Raw genomic sequence first — 16,029 nt, forward strand, 5'->3', positions numbered from 1 at the left:
ACCAAACGAACGGAATGACAAGTTTCTGCAACCAGCTGCTACAACTTACCGCTCATGCTCACGACCAAACAGAACGTGTTGCATACTGGAAGCCCAAAGGTGGACACATAATGTACAACTTCAAATACATTCACAAGTTGCATGTGTATTATGCAAAGTAGTTATTTCATATAAAGCTTTGCAGATCAAAAGCAACCACACTGTAAAATGCATGAAGCGAGACTTCTGTGACCATACTACAGTGAAATCTCGGTATAACCAACTTCAGGGGACCGTGGTAAATTGTTCATTATTCTGGAAGATCCTTATAGCGAAAGCACCAAGATTAACCATTCCTCCCATCAACCCATCAGTTCATAAGTTGTCCCCATATGAGCCATCCACGAAAATGTTGCTGTTCGCTCTCGGCACGCGCTGTTGCTATATTTCATAGATTCCACCACCATGCACCACCAAAGCACCACATAATAAGAGTGGCGCGCACAAAACAGATGCTGACACCGAGAAAACTACCAACAAAAAGGTAGCTCCGTGTCACCTCTAAAGCGCAATGTTACTTGCTTTTTGCTTGTTCTTTCCATTTCTTACTTTGGACACCACAACTGTCTCGCTCGAGGCGGACACCTGAACTACGTCAAAGTGCAAGCACACATAGACGACACCATCTGGAAAGTGCGATCGTGTGGCATCCCTGTGAGTACGGAGGTTACATTTCACCGCGCACACAGCTAGTAGAAAGAAGCGCAATAGAAAGGCGTGCACCGAAAGAAGGAAGAGATGCGCCTCCGTAGCTGGGCAACACTTTTCTGAGTGGAGCACGCGTTCATAAAACCTGATTCGTCGTCGTCTCTGCTCACCCGCTTTCATTTTTTTCTCGGGTGCCGTCTCAGGTTTTCCGAACCCATGCGCCATGACATTCACTCTCTGCGCCTTGTTGTCTGCTACCCTACTGTTTAGGCTGCCGTGAAGGATACACAGAAATCTAAGAATCCCCAGATTTCAGAATATTAGTTTTTAGTACTGAGTCGTTAACATCATAGGGAAACTGAATAACAATCATTATTCTGAAAAGTTTGGTATACTGAAATTCGCAGTACTGAAGTATTTTTACATTGAAACTATAAGAAGTCAGCAGGGGATTTCTGAAAAATTCTTTATAATCTGAAAAGTTTGTTAATGTGGTGCTCGTAGTAACAAGGTTTCACTTGTTTAGCCAAGCCCCTTAGTAACAAAGGACAGACAATGAAATTCTCACCACAACAAAATATTTTCATCCCCAACAAACGCCCACAGGATTCAATGCATTTCGTATCTCTCAACAACGAAACATCACTAAATTTCAATCCAGCATCAACGAAGTTTGCCGGAACCTGTGTAACGTGAACAGAGTACAAAAAGTGCTCAAATGCATTCTCTCCACCTAAACTGTACAAAATATTGCTGCATCATGTTTGCGAGGCTGCTGGCATTTTTATTACAGAAAGAGCAAAGTGCAGGAAGCGATTGCTAGCACCAGAAGCACATTACGGATGTCATCTTCATTGCCTATTTCAAATGGCAAAGTAAGCATGGCCGCCATTGCTGTCAGCCACTAATGACATATGACAACAGTTTTTTGCGTACCATATGCAATGCATGATCTGTGGCAGAAAACAAAGTCAAGCAAAAAACCAAGAAATCCATGTCTCATTGAGGTAGGCTGACACACACCTCTGGTCGTTATTGTGATCTGAGAATGCGCATCCCCCTGCTTCAATAATGCTGGTTTCGGTACCACCCAACAGGCATCGCTTGTGGATTTGGCGTCACCGGACGTAGGTTTGCAGGATGGGGTGGTCAATCACTTTACGGGAGGTGCAGGAAAAAACTTAATATTGAGTCCTGAGGAATCCCTCCCCGCCCACTCTTGGTTTAGTGGGATATGATAATTTTCACAAGAAATTGCATACTATGGCACAGGACACATTGACATCTACAGCTGGCAGTGTATACTGGAGCAACGATGTTGCTTGCAGAGGCCGACCTGTTTGGAATCTTACAAAAGTGATCACATCAACGCTGTCACCTGTCGACGCCAATGCATCCGGTGATAAGTTACATGAAATCTTGCGAAAGTTACCGTATCAATGCTGTTGCTCATAGACATCTACATGCCCAGTGCAGAGTTACGCGAAATATCGCCGAAGTGATTGTATCCCTGAACATTATCAGTCACACACAGGGCGCAGTTTATGACGGCAATGTGGTTCTATAGCCTCAGACTTTGGAAGGCAATGGAATTTTTACAATAAACTTCGTTTTGCAGTGCATTCCCTGTCCGTGCCATCTCATTTCACAACAATGAAAATCTCAAGAAAGCAATAATATTGCTGCTTCCCCTGCCGATTTTGTCATTGGGGGGTTAAACTGCACTTCCCTAGGTTTCACAACATTGCCTGCAAAATGTGAAGTCGAGTACTATAGTGGGCCCAATACCGTCAAGCTCACCTGCTCCGACCCTGCAAGCTGCTGCTGCTGCGGAGGCTGCTGGCCGGCAGCGCTCGTAGCTGGCGTGGCGGCAACGTCACTCGCCACTTGAGGACCCGGGGCACTGACAGACGCAGGAGGCGCCAAGCTCGCTGTTGGGGGCAACGCCTGGCCAGCTGCTGTTGCCAGCGCAGCCTGCGGCAGCATGCCTGGCGTCGGCAGGGCGGCAACGCCAGTCAGGCCTGCCTGCGCTGCCATTGTAGGGGGCAGCATCTGCATAAACAGAGTGAGCGGGGCCCTTTACTGGCAACAGCCAGTTATACAAGATGTCTTGGGCTCTGTAGTTGCAGACGACTTTCTGTGACAATAAAGGGAAAGCTACAAAGGCTGATCTTCCGCATATGCGTGTCTCTGCACCTAACAGTCTGGCCGAATTGGACAGCATTTTCTATTTCAGTTTCCTGGAGCAGATACAGCTACTTTGCTACAAGTAGCAAGCTTCCGATTCTGCTTCACATCTGCGAAAACACGGGACAGCAAACAGAGAACAAGAGACCATGATGATGACATGCGAAACCCATAAGAGGTAGGCAAAGAAAGCTTCAATTTAAGGGAGATCGTTACAGTTTAAGCAGGAAGTGGATCAATGCTTACGTCTCTAACAAACCTAGTGCGACTGAGAGTCACTACTATCACAAACATCAAACAAGTGTTTTGCACTGCATACAGTTGTACAGTTTACAACCTAGCCATTTTTCTTCCTCATCCACTTCATACCGTCTTGATGCTACTGTTAATTATGTTCTTAAATTTACTTTAAGAACTTCCCAGTTAGACCACAATTCAGCACTCTGCCATAAAAACAAGTGATGGCCCCTGAATTGTTCGAGTAGAAAGTGCATAACCATTTATGGTGAAATGAGGGCAGTGCGACAAACAATCATGAAGAAGAATAGACCCCTCAAATGGTGTCTATTCTTCTTGCTTATTTGCTGCACTACCCTCATTTCACCATAGATCCATACCAACTCACCAAAAGATCAATGTTCCTGCATATTAGGATTTATAAGGCACGACAGCACTGCCTTATGGAGTATGCAACAAAGCGACTTCACACCAGAAAAAAAAAAAAAAAGGAATAATGCAGTGTAAATGGTTTGGCATCAAGGAGTACAAACAAATTCCTTCACCAACTCAACTCACCCCAAACTGTAATGTCTGCAGCCGCGACGTCAAGTGTGCCACAAAGTCCTGATGCTGCTTTTGTAGCTGCGTGTACTTTGCCTGGACAGCACTCGTCACTGACGTGATGACTGCCGCATGCTCCGTTATGAGGCTAGCCTGGACAGAGCAGAACGCAATAGCAATGACCCACAGCAAGTTGTTATCTGTGCACAATGGAACAGCATGCACGTAAATGCACACATGCATACTGAGAAGGGACGTAACGCAAGTAAAGACACCAACCAACGATTCGAACTTCAAGGAGACTTGGCTTGGCTTCCCCTTCAATTTGGGCGTGGTTGGCAGCTACTAGATCGACTAGGCTTCGCTAGTTTCGGTTTTGAGGAGACGTCAGCGACGTGGCCGACGACCATGCTGGGGACGGCTCATAACCAAAGTAATGCTAGCGTTTCTTCTCGGCTCAGTGGCCAAATTAGCATGCAGTCGTGCAGCCGGAGTCCAAATTACCGCACGGTGTGCTGCAAGGTGTCTGAAATTTCGCTCGTCATTATACATTAAGCCTACAGGGCCAGTAGCAGCACCATGGAGCTGTTCATATCAGTCAGCAACTGCATTTGTGGCCAACCTACATGTCCAAATACAATAAACCCTCGTCATAACGTGGTCACTTAATCTTGAATTACCGTAGAGACTCATGAAATGGCTGCACCCATGCAAGGGCTGCACCCAAATTTGGCAGCTCAAAATTTTGAAAAAGAAATTCCAATGGAGACACAATTGCGTTCGGTGCCCCGATGCTGTGCACGGGCATTGCTTAATTTTTGTACACTGCACACTTCTGCGTGCAGCTGCTAGATGGCAAGAGCTGTGCATTGACCTCTGATGCAATAGTACATCTGGGGTGTCCACAAGTCGCCAGCTGCACTGGCACAAAGGTTAATTCCTGTGTAAGCACCTCATCAAAATTGTGAGAAAGAGAGTGCGGCCCTTATACACTAGTCTATACGGTATCTCCCAGGCCCGACACAAATGCCTGCATTTTAAACTGGAGTACTTGAAAACACACCAATAAGCTGGTTTACTTAGAGTGAACTGTCAAGGGGCGCGTGCACAGTCATGGCGGCTGCCAGCGCCTTTAGCATCGAGCGACGCGTTCCACGCTAAGTAAACTAGCGAGCGACCCTCTCCATCACCAGCTATGCCATCGCGCCACCCGCATACCTTTTTCCTCTATGCTGCGACCGTATGTTAACAGGAGCATGCGGGTGCCCACTCACGGCAGCGCTCAGCACCTTTCGCACCAAAGCCCCGTGAAATAAACAAAAGGTAGCAACATTAGTCCTCTCCTGGCCTCTCCTTCTTGCCGCACGCACCTTCCTTCACCACACGCCCTCTCAGTTTGTTCTTTTGAATATTCCAAGCGCACTGCATAGCACACTGATTGCCACAATCACTGGATGTACAATCACTGCTATTGTGCACAGTGATCAAGAGCAAATGTCATGCTGCCAGCGCAGGTCAAAAAAAAAAAGGCACGGTCGGCAGCACCCAGACACATCGGTGCTTGTTTCCGTGGAAAAGCAAGCACAACTACATGACTCCACTCCACCAGCAGAGAGGTGCGGATAAGCCTCGGACTTCCTCACCTGCCCCCAATCGCTGGCTTGGGCAGCAAGATAAAAGGATGTCACTGCATTTGGTCTTACTCAGGCAGCTTATTCACACTGAGCAATCCTCTCTAAAACTTATTGTGCGCAAACAAACAGGGACGAAGAATAAAGAAACACAAGGACGAATCCTCTTTATCGGTGCACCTACTTCCTTCATGCTGCTGCTGCCACGCATCATAAGTAGCAAGCAAGTAATAAGCAAGTGACAAGCAAGTAGCAAGCGGCTGCAGTGGCCGCAGCACTATGAAGTTAGTACACAACGGAACCGACAAATGTTATTACACGCCCTTCTGCATGCCCAAAGTCAACCGAACAAAGACAGTTCCTTCACACAGCTTGCACAAAGGAGCCAATCGCGACTGAAGAATTCAATCCTGATCTGGCTCGATCACAATTGAAAATGCACAGCATGACATCTGTATTACACTTCTGCAGAGTTGTGCTATTTCACTTCTACTTTTTTAGCTTTTATGGAGTAGCCACTTTTATCAAATTACAGGTGACTTCGAACTTTTTTCACCGTTCTGTTCACTTCGTTATAATGAGGGTTTACTGTAAATAGAATGTTTCAGTCTTGTGTGCACACATTACCATTAGTGCATATTAGCAAACTAGTGGAAACAAAACAAAACGCACTTGAGGCAGCGTCGTGTGACCCTGTGTTCATTCTAAGGTGCACTGAAATCTCAAGATGCAAGTGCTTAAAAAACTTTACATTCCCATTAAAAATAATAAATTTAACATTTTTTTGCTGCCTTAATCTCTGAATCGGGTTGTTAAACCAAATCTGAACCGAAAACAGTACCCGAACCACAATTTTGGGCGGAATTGAACCCGAACCAATATCTTTAGAACATGCCTGTGCCCAAACCAAATCTGAACTAAAAAAATAAATGATTACTGCTTTGGCACGAGGCGATTCAAGCATATAAGGCGACAATGAGTGCTCAATAGTTTGCACGGTTGTTTGAATAACTACTACTTCAGCTGGCACACCATACTATCAGATTGTTACGACTCATGCATTATGTGCAAGAATGTGGATAGACGATGGGCATGTGCTGATAATATGGGGTGATATATATATCAGCCGAAAATTTATTTCAGGAGCTCCGCGGAATCAACATTTCTGGTGGCGCTCCACATTCGGCCGTTATGTCAACTTGTTACTGAACTAGATAACATAGATAAACATGGAGAGCAGAAAGGACAATATCCTTGAGGAGGGATATCAACGAGTTTAGCTGCATGACTTATGGTAACCATAACACTGCAGTCACAAATGAATGCTGTCACCTTCTCAGCGAGCGGTTACTGCCATTGTAAACAGCATGTGAATTCTGCTTTTGTTGCGTGCCGTGGTTCAACGCACTTTGGCACCTCCAAGCAGAGTACAAAGCTTTTCGATTTCTGCAAATCATTTTCCGGGCACAATATACATTATTTGTACTTTTTTGTTTGCATCTAGTCAGTGCAAAACTCTGCAAAATGTGCAGTTGCGTAATATATATAATCACGTTGTTTAGCAGAAGCTGCCCTTGTTCATGGTTCAGAAGCATCAACGTCCTCACCTGCTATTATTAAAAAATTTTTAAAAGAGCAGTAAACTGAATGAAATGTCACTTGCTTCTGTCTTCCTTCGAGACTAGAAGGCCGGTATTGTAATCTATGTACAGACAAACCTTGATATATTGAACAGCATGGTGATCGCGAAACAGTTCCAATATAAAGTCACGTAAAAAACCGCATCAGAAACTTGTATAAATCAATAAATGAACCAATCTTGGCGAAGTAAATACTCACTTGAAGCCTCACACAAAGTATTTATTTCTTTGGCCAAAAGTGCTGCAGCAGTGTAGCCTGCTTCTCATTGGCCGTCGCATGCTTAACCACGGCGTCCTCAACCTAGTCTAAGTGACCCACAAACATGAGGCCGGTGCCTTCTATCGCGCCGCAGTAGCGGTGAAGAAGAGCCAAAGCACCTACAGCCTCGGTTGAAGTCGGGAGCGGGGCAACATCAGCACTTGCAGGATAAATCTCGGCAGTGTTTTCATTTGGCCGCTACTTCCGCTGAGATCTCCATGTCCGTCAATCGAAGCATTCGGAAACACTGTCAATAACGAAGTATGAAGTGGCATCAGCTAAGTGAGCCCAGTAAACGTGCGCTGTTGCGCGTCTATGTGGATGCAAACCGCCATTCCTCGCAAGGCGCGGCAGGCTCAGAGCAGAGCACCAAGGAGGAGTCAGTGCGGCAAATGCAATGCGTCGTTGACGTTGTCGAACTGACCAAACTATTGCGTGTGTACGCTGCTACATTTAAATGGCGCCCTTGGTACGACCGATGCGTGCAGCAGTCGGGAACGGCCGTCACGCCATCGCCATCTTCGAGGGTGTTGCGGGAAAGCTTGCCGCCTGTCAACAGAGCGCACGTGGTCTGGGGTGGCAGAGTTAGATATATCCATTTTACGTCCGATCTTGTTCAAAATAAAAAAATGTTAAATGCATGCGATTTACCAGGTGATATAGGAAGTGTTCGATATATGCCATAATTAAATATATTCGTGTTCAATATATCGAGGCATGACTGTAGTAATACTATGCGAGCCTAGCGCTTCGTCCAACTTGCTCACCATCAATCCAGTAGTTATTACTCGAAACAAAATAAAATTAACAAACTAGGTTGCTGTAAAGGCATGGAAGGGCAAGCCCACTCCACCAAAGGCACGGCCATTCTCACTAACCATCTTTGTTTTTGATACGCATATAATTCACAGGGTGTCTACCAAGTTGACATTTCCAAATTCCCTGAGTTTTCCAGGTTTTCCCTGAGTGCCTTCGCAAAATTCCCTGAGTGACGCAGAACTACGTTTTATGTCAAGATGGGCTGAAACCACGTCGCCCAATGCTGTCATTCTCTAGTAAGTATATGAAACAAATAAAAAAACGACTTAATCCAGTTTGAATACTAAGGAGTACTCTTTATGTTATTCAAAAAGAGAATAGAAAGGAGGAGTTAGTAATACGCACAGCAAATAAAATGTCATCAAAAAAATTGCAAATTGAGTCAGACACTCAAATACAAGTAAAAATGAGATGCACACAGAAGCAAATATGTTCTAATATGAGCTATTTCTATCAACTAATAGCAAGCTCAGTGGTATGAGGCCCGAACTTTGTCACAATTGAGATTCTCTCTCAAGAGCTCGTAAGTCAACCTCAGCTGCCCTGGCATACTCTCAGCCCGCGCACAACGCCTCAGTGTTGTGTTTCACTGCTTTAAAAAGTTTATTTTGGTTTGGATAATGGACACCTGCATCCCGACATCAGCCAACGCTTTTTTTTTTAGCTCTAGCTCCTTCTAAATGGCGTCAGCATGCTTCCTTTCCCGTTCATTCCTCAATGCGTAGGTTCTTTCTGTTCTTGTCCTCCTTCCACCACTCGTTCGCCCCATGAACTATTTGAAGCACCTTCTTGGTCAGTTGCACAGTCCACGTCCGATTTTTCGTACTCCTTGAGGCCGCGAAAACGTCCGAAAAATCGGCCAGTTTGAAAAAATAAACGCATGTAATTTACTGCCCTTAAGGGCTGAAACCGCCACAGGCACACTCAAAAACGCTCTGAAGGCCTGTCAGTGCACATATTAGGCATATCGGTGCTCGTACTGTAACAGGAGATCCCGGATGCACGCGTGTATAATTAAGGAATAGATATTGTGACCCACGACAATACCCCTTCCGACGCTTGTAATGCTTCACCGCAATACTTTTGCGTACGCTTCACCACGTAACATTTCTGTACTGAGGCGAAGCTGATTATCAGAAACCGGCGTTATCTATCGCATCGTGCTTTCCGAGCTTTGCAGCCAATTGCGAGGACCACAAAGGCGCAGTCTGTGCCATTGCTGACAGCAGCGAAATCTTTCATTGAAAAACACGGCACCCAACGGCAAGAAGCTTAATAGCTAACGTCGAAGCAGCTAGGCCTAGCGTTGCCGCAGTGTTGGCTACGGCTGTTAGCGGAACTGCGTGCGAGAGCGCCGGTTAGAGGCGGCGAGGTGATCAGTACGGCAGCGGTGTTGGCTTTGATTAATGCTGTTTCGGACTTGCGGTCACGGCAAAAAGTCCGGAAAATCGGACGGCAAAAGGTTCTTGCGTCCGAAATTTCAGACGTTTCGATACATTGACTATATGGAGTACGTGGTGGTGCCGCGAAGCAGTCCAAATTATCGGGCATCCGGAAAGTCGGTCGTTAACTGTACACTGGGAACTCCTCCAGCCGACGACAGGGCGTAAAAGACGATTTATTACGATTCCTATCTTTTACTCGAAGTGCCAGCATTACCGCGCCTTTCGACCCTTTCAACAAAATTACCGCTAATTTTCCCTGATAGAGGCACAAATTCCCTGAGTTTTTCCAGACTACTCAAAATCCCTGAGAATTCCCGGTTTTTCCGGTTGGTAGACACCCTGATAATTCATGTCTGCGCAATCCATTCATAAACTGCACATTGTTGAGAAAAGCATTGCTACTCATTCTTATCAAGGTGCCTCTGCTGCTTTCTGATAGCTCATCTTCAACAAAACTATTGCTAAAATTGCAGAGATGGCAGAAACACACAAAGTTTATCGGAGTGGTGCACATCGTACTTCGAACGAGTGCACAAAAAAAATAGGGCCCAACATGCGGCCGCTGTTCGTGTTGTCGGCATCTCAACAGCCAGATCTAAGCTGCATCCTCAAGGCCAATGCAAACCCCCTGCCCATGCACATACATACCACACATGCTAGCTTTACGTGTGCCCTAACTGTGTCAGGCTGAAGCACTGAAGCCATATAGCAGCACTGGCAACACAAGCAGCCACCGCTAAGACAGTGCCGTGCCATAGAACACCTACGACCAACCTAAACGCGTCACTAGGCTCTTCCACCCCCTCCTTGTTTCTCTAGTGCTGCTCACATTGCAAGCTGCGTCCACGCTTGCCTCTGCAACACGCTGGAGGGGCTTTGGAAGGAAATAAGGGTGGCAGCATCACTAACAGTGCAAGGCATTGGTGCATGCGAGTAGTGTATGCCGTGGAAATTTTCAGTTTCACTCTCGTGACAAAGGTCAAATATAGCCAGGCCCTGTGGCATGTTTTGTAGTAAGCATGCCTTGTCTTAGACAGCCTATTAAAAAATTATGGAGTTTTACGTGCCAAAACAACTTTCTGATTACGAGGCACGCTGTAGTGGGCACTCCGTAAATTTGGACCACCTGGGGTTCTTTAACGTGCACCTAAATCTAAGTACACATATGTTTTCGCATTTCGCCCCCATCGAAATGCAGCTGCCGTGGCCGGGATTCGATCCCGTGACCTCGTGCTCAGCAGTCCAACACCATTGCCACTAAGCAACCACGGCGGGTATTAGAAAGCCTATCAATTCACTGTTTCTATCTACACAAATAAATATATTACCTGACGAATTTGATCTTGCGAGTCCTGGAAGACTATGCACGGCACACTACTATGGTTTTTTCTTTGAATGAGCCTTATACATTCTACTACATTAATTTGGGGCCACCTGCACCTTCTTTAATGACCTTCAGTGTCAGCGTGCACTAGATGTGATTGTACTATATCACGGTGTACTTTATTCAAATGACGTAAACAAGCCTCCTGTTGCTGAGCAGGCTCCGGGAATTATTTTTATCTTACTTTTTTATAAACTGGAAATATTCTGTATTCTATTCAATAATGGGTGGTTGTTTTTCTCAAATACTCGTATTCGATTTGATTCCAAAATTTTGCTACTCAACCACCCCTATAAATTTCTACTGTTTCCCCCACACTCAGTACGGATGACAATAAAAGGAAATGTTGGAAAACTAGAGGATGCATCAAGGCACTGCACCTTGTGCCCCATGCTCTTGCGACGAGTCTAAGATGACTGTCTTTTTCTGTATGGCTGCTATGGCTGTACAACATACAACTACAATGATATTCCAGTTTTTAAAAAAAAATAGAAAAAAAGAACACTTTTTTGTCACCCAAGTGCCAGAAAGCCTATTTTTTTCCACCTCCTGACAAATCCAGGACACGCTCCTTGCGGAAAACTCAGCAGCCCTCTGCAGCATTTCACCATAGGGGAGGATAAAGTTTACTATGCTGAACAGGTTCGCAATTTGCGAACTGTAATAAATCTTTATTTCTCCGAACCGTAACTGAACCGGGACGAAATCGGAGCGTGCCGATCCCACACCTGAACTGAACCCGTACATTCTTCAGTTCGACACAGTTCGACACACTGCTTGCGACGATGACATTGCTGTCAACACCTTCAGTCATGCAGATGGGTAGAGTTTTGACACTTATTACAATAAAAGTTCCACCGATTTTGGTAGAGCACTTTGCAACCTGATTCTGCCACCAGCATCTACATCTCCAGTGTCATGGCAATGTAGTAAAGACTATGCGCCCATGATGCGCTAAAACCCATAATTAGAAAAATGTTGAATGTTTAATAGGCATGAAAGCTTTAGCATGCAGGCAGCCATCCCAAGAAAAGTGTTCTTGTTAGCACCAAGTAAACCAACAACACGAGAAGGAAAACCTGAGTCCACTTACTTGATAGTTTGCCAACGAAATGGCCGGGTTCTTGAGTTGCTATGGAGAAACATGAAGACTTTTGTTAGATGTGAGAGTGTAAACATAACTACATTGCTGCGCCTATTTACAGCTGTAGATCATGCAAGCACATGTACAGACAAAATGTCACCATGCTCTCTTTTTACACATCCATTCAAGCAATGATCAGTATAATAATGGACAATGGACATCGGACAACTTAGGTAGCTAGTGAGCCAAATTTACCGTATTTGCATGAATACAATGGGAGTTTATTTTTTCCAAAAACTTCCTACCACTGAATGCGCTTCACACTATATTCAGATTTACGATATGAATACAGTGCTAGTTTTTTCGGGTGCTTCGAAGTCTTTGAAGTCGCGAGATGGATCACCGCACAGTGCGCGAGAGGTTTTGCCGTGCTCAATTGCTCCGTGGAATTGCTTGCTAGGTGGCATGGAGGATGACACTATTCTCGCCTACAGTGACAACAACGTCAGCAGTGAGTAAACTGTGCCTGCACTCGTCACTTTATTTTGTAATGACAGTTGGCAATAATGATGAAGAAAGCTCTGTGGGCATTCACTTTTATGTGTTGTTTCCCATTTCCTTGAGGCACAATTTCACATTATGCAGCTGAACCCACTTATAACGATTCCAGGTATAACAATTTATCGGTTATAACGACAACATCTCACTGCATTCATGGTTTTCTTACCCTGCTTACTGAAGTTGTGTCCAAATATAGCGAACATCTTCAGAAGCGATCATGCTATTATAACGAACTTAAAGCTTGGTTGTGGTAAAAGGTAAGAACAGTTCCGAAGCATGGCAGTTACTTATAAACGTTCACAATGGCATTCTACCTTTCGAACTTCGCAATTTTCACCTTAGCAAGATATAAAATGCAACTTTTGCCAGGTTGCAGCACTCTGCGTTCATGGATGATGCTGCAGCTGTAACGGCCAAGACCTTTGCAAAACGCCAGCATGCAGCAGTAGTTTCCAGTTCCAGCAAACTAGAATGTCTGCTATCGTATTCAGAATCTGCTCATGTCACGCTGATTGTAAGATATATCACAAACTCTTGAAAAAAAAAAGAAATGCCCTCAGCTGAGCTCACACTTTCAAAATAGCAGGTAATCGGAACCATCAGGGCCCTATCGTGAAAGAGCGACGAGGCCACATTTAGTTTTTAGATGACGTTTTTGACGTAAGCTTGCAGCTGGATGCGGGAAAGTGCTGGGAACAAAAATGAAGATACTGAAGATAAGATTTTCGGACCAAAATGGTGTCAAATTGTAACTGCTGATACCAGCTTCAGTGTCATTAATTTTGCACGTTTTGCAGGGCGAGTCCGTATACAACAAACCACTGGTACAATGACCACTTTTTGCAGAACTATCGAGTTCACTATAAACGGCTTCGACTGTAACTGCAATATATTTGTTTTCTTCTTACAGGAGACCAAAAGCCCCTTCTCGTGTTATATTCATGGGCGCTTTACTTATGTGCAAATAAGGTAATGTTTTTTGCTGCTGTCGAGTGTTGAATGTAATGCGGGATTGCTTGTTTCGTTTTTTCTTTGGCGCTATGTAGCTGCCACCCCCCTCTACTGTAATGCCCTGGGGTGAAAGTAGGAATGTAATAAATAAATAAATAAAAATCAAAATGAACCTTCACTCTCTCTACGGAACAGCTTCTAAGAATGTAAAGGACAGTCTTTGTTTCGTACAAACCACCGATGAGGGCAGAAAAAAAGAAAAGCTTTGCTTTCAAGGTAGTGGCATGCTATTACTGCAATGTGCCTACCTCAAGAATTAACGCTGGAAAGTAGTTGTTGGTCTCCCAAAGCTTCAGCAACTGTAAAAGAGAAATATAGAGTTGGCATGGCTCAACAATAAAGCGTCACTGTTTAGCTTTCCAAAAAATGAACTGAGTCGCTAAGAATGAGTCACTGTTACCGCAAGTACCTGCGCAACAATGTTTTACTTTACAAAAGATAAACCTGCGAACCAGTTGATAAATTATCACAGCAAACCTTCAAAGCAGCCAAGCTATTGTCCATTGAGAAACTCGTAGACAAATGTGCAGGTTAACAATTACTGAAATTGCATTTTGGCCTATCCAAAAACCTAACCAGTTGTGTTGGTCTGTACGATAGTATACAACTACACGGTATCTAGCCTATGCAAGGCATAGTGCTGCATTTACAAAACCAAACAAGCTATACAGCCATAGTACGCTTCTTTCTAAAGTCGAACTGTTTATTGCTCATGACATCGCTGAAACTCAAAGCTATCTCTCTGCAGTTATGGTTTCTGTGTGGCTGGTACAAAATGCACCTGTGTCTTTAAAGACCTGTATTTGTCTCTGACTCTGTAAAACATACGCAAAAGAAGTGATGATGCAACAACTTACTTACGCCAAGCGCATCTATGGGTTCAAGTATCACAATCCGATGAGACAGAGATAGAAAAATGGCACCAGCTAGTGCAACACAGGCACCTTGCAAGTACACAAGACTGCTACAAAAACAGCAGCCTTATGAAGTTAATCGTAAATCATGGCACCTTAAAAATGGTTAAGATAGTAGAGTTGGCTGAAACTTTGAATAAGTTATGCATGGTGACATGTGTGGTAAAGAATACCACAGTATAGGAAAGCTGGCTGGAGCAAATGGCAATGAATAGTCAATGAATGATAAAGTGGTGTAACCTTAATTTTCAAAATGTTCAGTTTTCACTGAAAACATTGAAGCCAGCTCATGGGTGACCAAAGTTGTCACCATTCACAAAGCATCGCCCCCACCCCCCCCCCACCCTATGGAGATGCTGGCACTCAAGTGAATGAGCGCAACATTTGTCGAAGAGACTGATATGCAATGATTGAGAGCGGGGGATTTCACTTCTAGCTCTCTCCAGCGTTGGAGCAACAGGCATACTGCAAAAACTAAGCTACGGCCTTATTTAGCGAGTAAAATAAAACAATGAATTGCGAAGCACAAACATTTTTTGCAAATAAACATCATGAAAAAAGGGGGCTGATTGCAAAACAACTTGCTAAAGGCCCCCCCCAGGGCAGACTTACTACCAAAAAAGCGTGGCTGCTTTAGTTATCTGTAACCATGGCATAGAAAAAGACAAAGGGGGGTGTGAAAAATGAAGAGCCACTTGAATGTCCCGTCACCGTTCTTCTCTGGTGCATGTACAGCACACAAGCAATATCGAACAGGCATGCTCAACAAGGGTAGGCAAGCATACAGTCAGTGTACTGGTATCTACAGTCAGCATTGGTAAAACTGCAACACCGTCCAAGGTATAATATAGTGGCACTAAGTCAAGTTGCATGGCGGAAACTAATGTCCTAAAGCGATTCGTGGGCTCTGAAAAATGCCGCAGTGGATGGCTCCACATAAATTTTGATCACCAGAGTTCTTTGTTGAGTACACAGTGCAAGGTTACCAAGCATCCAATGCACATTTAAGCCCAGATGGCTAAAAGTAATTCAAAGCGCTAAACTAAGGCATCCCTTACAGCCCACTGGGCCGTTTTGGGATAATAAAATACCAAAATTGATTTTTTGAGAGATATTTACTTATGTAGGAATACTTCCAATGTCATCAGAGTTTACACCAGGGAAAGCACATAAAGCTTGTGCTTATACATGTCGATTATACATGCAATTATATAAACAGCCTCTGAAGCACACACACAGCTTTGCTAGATGTACTGGTCATTTTTTCCTGCATGCAGAATAATATATGCATCAACACTATACCACTACAAGATATATCCATCAAACTTTTATGTATTTTAGCTGCACAAAGGATTCACGACAGTTAAGTTGTAACCCTTTAACTTCCAGGTTTTTTCTTTAAATAATGTACAAATTTTATGAGTATTTTTTTTTTTAGTGACTACATATTATTGCACATTATAGCTAATAGTGGTCTAGCCTTTATATTCAGCTGGAAAAAAAAATTTAAAACCTACTTTGAAAAAGTTACTTTCGCTCATCACAAGTGTAAGGATTTAGCATAGTTATTTGAACATTGGACAGTGAAGGTAATCAAAAACATAAAGGATATGTTCAAGTGCTTAAC

The 16,029-nt window shown here is 44.1% G+C and overlaps 1 protein-coding gene across 5 annotated transcripts in view; it reads right to left on the bottom strand.

Annotated features, from left to right (window-relative positions):
* Nucleotides 1–16,029, bottom strand: part of LOC142560468 (calcium homeostasis endoplasmic reticulum protein-like) — a 60,385-nt gene that overhangs the window by 32,949 nt on the left and 11,407 nt on the right. For 4 of the 5 annotated variants that reach the window (XM_075672604.1, XM_075672605.1, XM_075672602.1 and 1 more), the window contains 4 exons: nt 13,737–13,787; nt 11,926–11,964; nt 3,670–3,807; nt 2,476–2,739 (listed from right to left, as the gene is read on the bottom strand). In XM_075672604.1, coding sequence (XP_075528719.1) covers nt 2,476–2,739; nt 3,670–3,807; nt 11,926–11,964; nt 13,737–13,787 — 492 coding nt within the window. The remainder of the gene's footprint in view (nt 1–2,475; nt 2,740–3,669; nt 3,808–11,925; nt 11,965–13,736; nt 13,788–16,029) is intronic. The other variant, XM_075672603.1, reaches the window with a different exon arrangement.

The sequence above is a fragment of the Dermacentor variabilis genome, chromosome 10 (assembly GCF_050947875.1).
Source record: "Dermacentor variabilis isolate Ectoservices chromosome 10, ASM5094787v1, whole genome shotgun sequence".
Lineage (NCBI taxonomy): Eukaryota > Metazoa > Arthropoda > Arachnida > Ixodida > Ixodidae > Dermacentor > Dermacentor variabilis.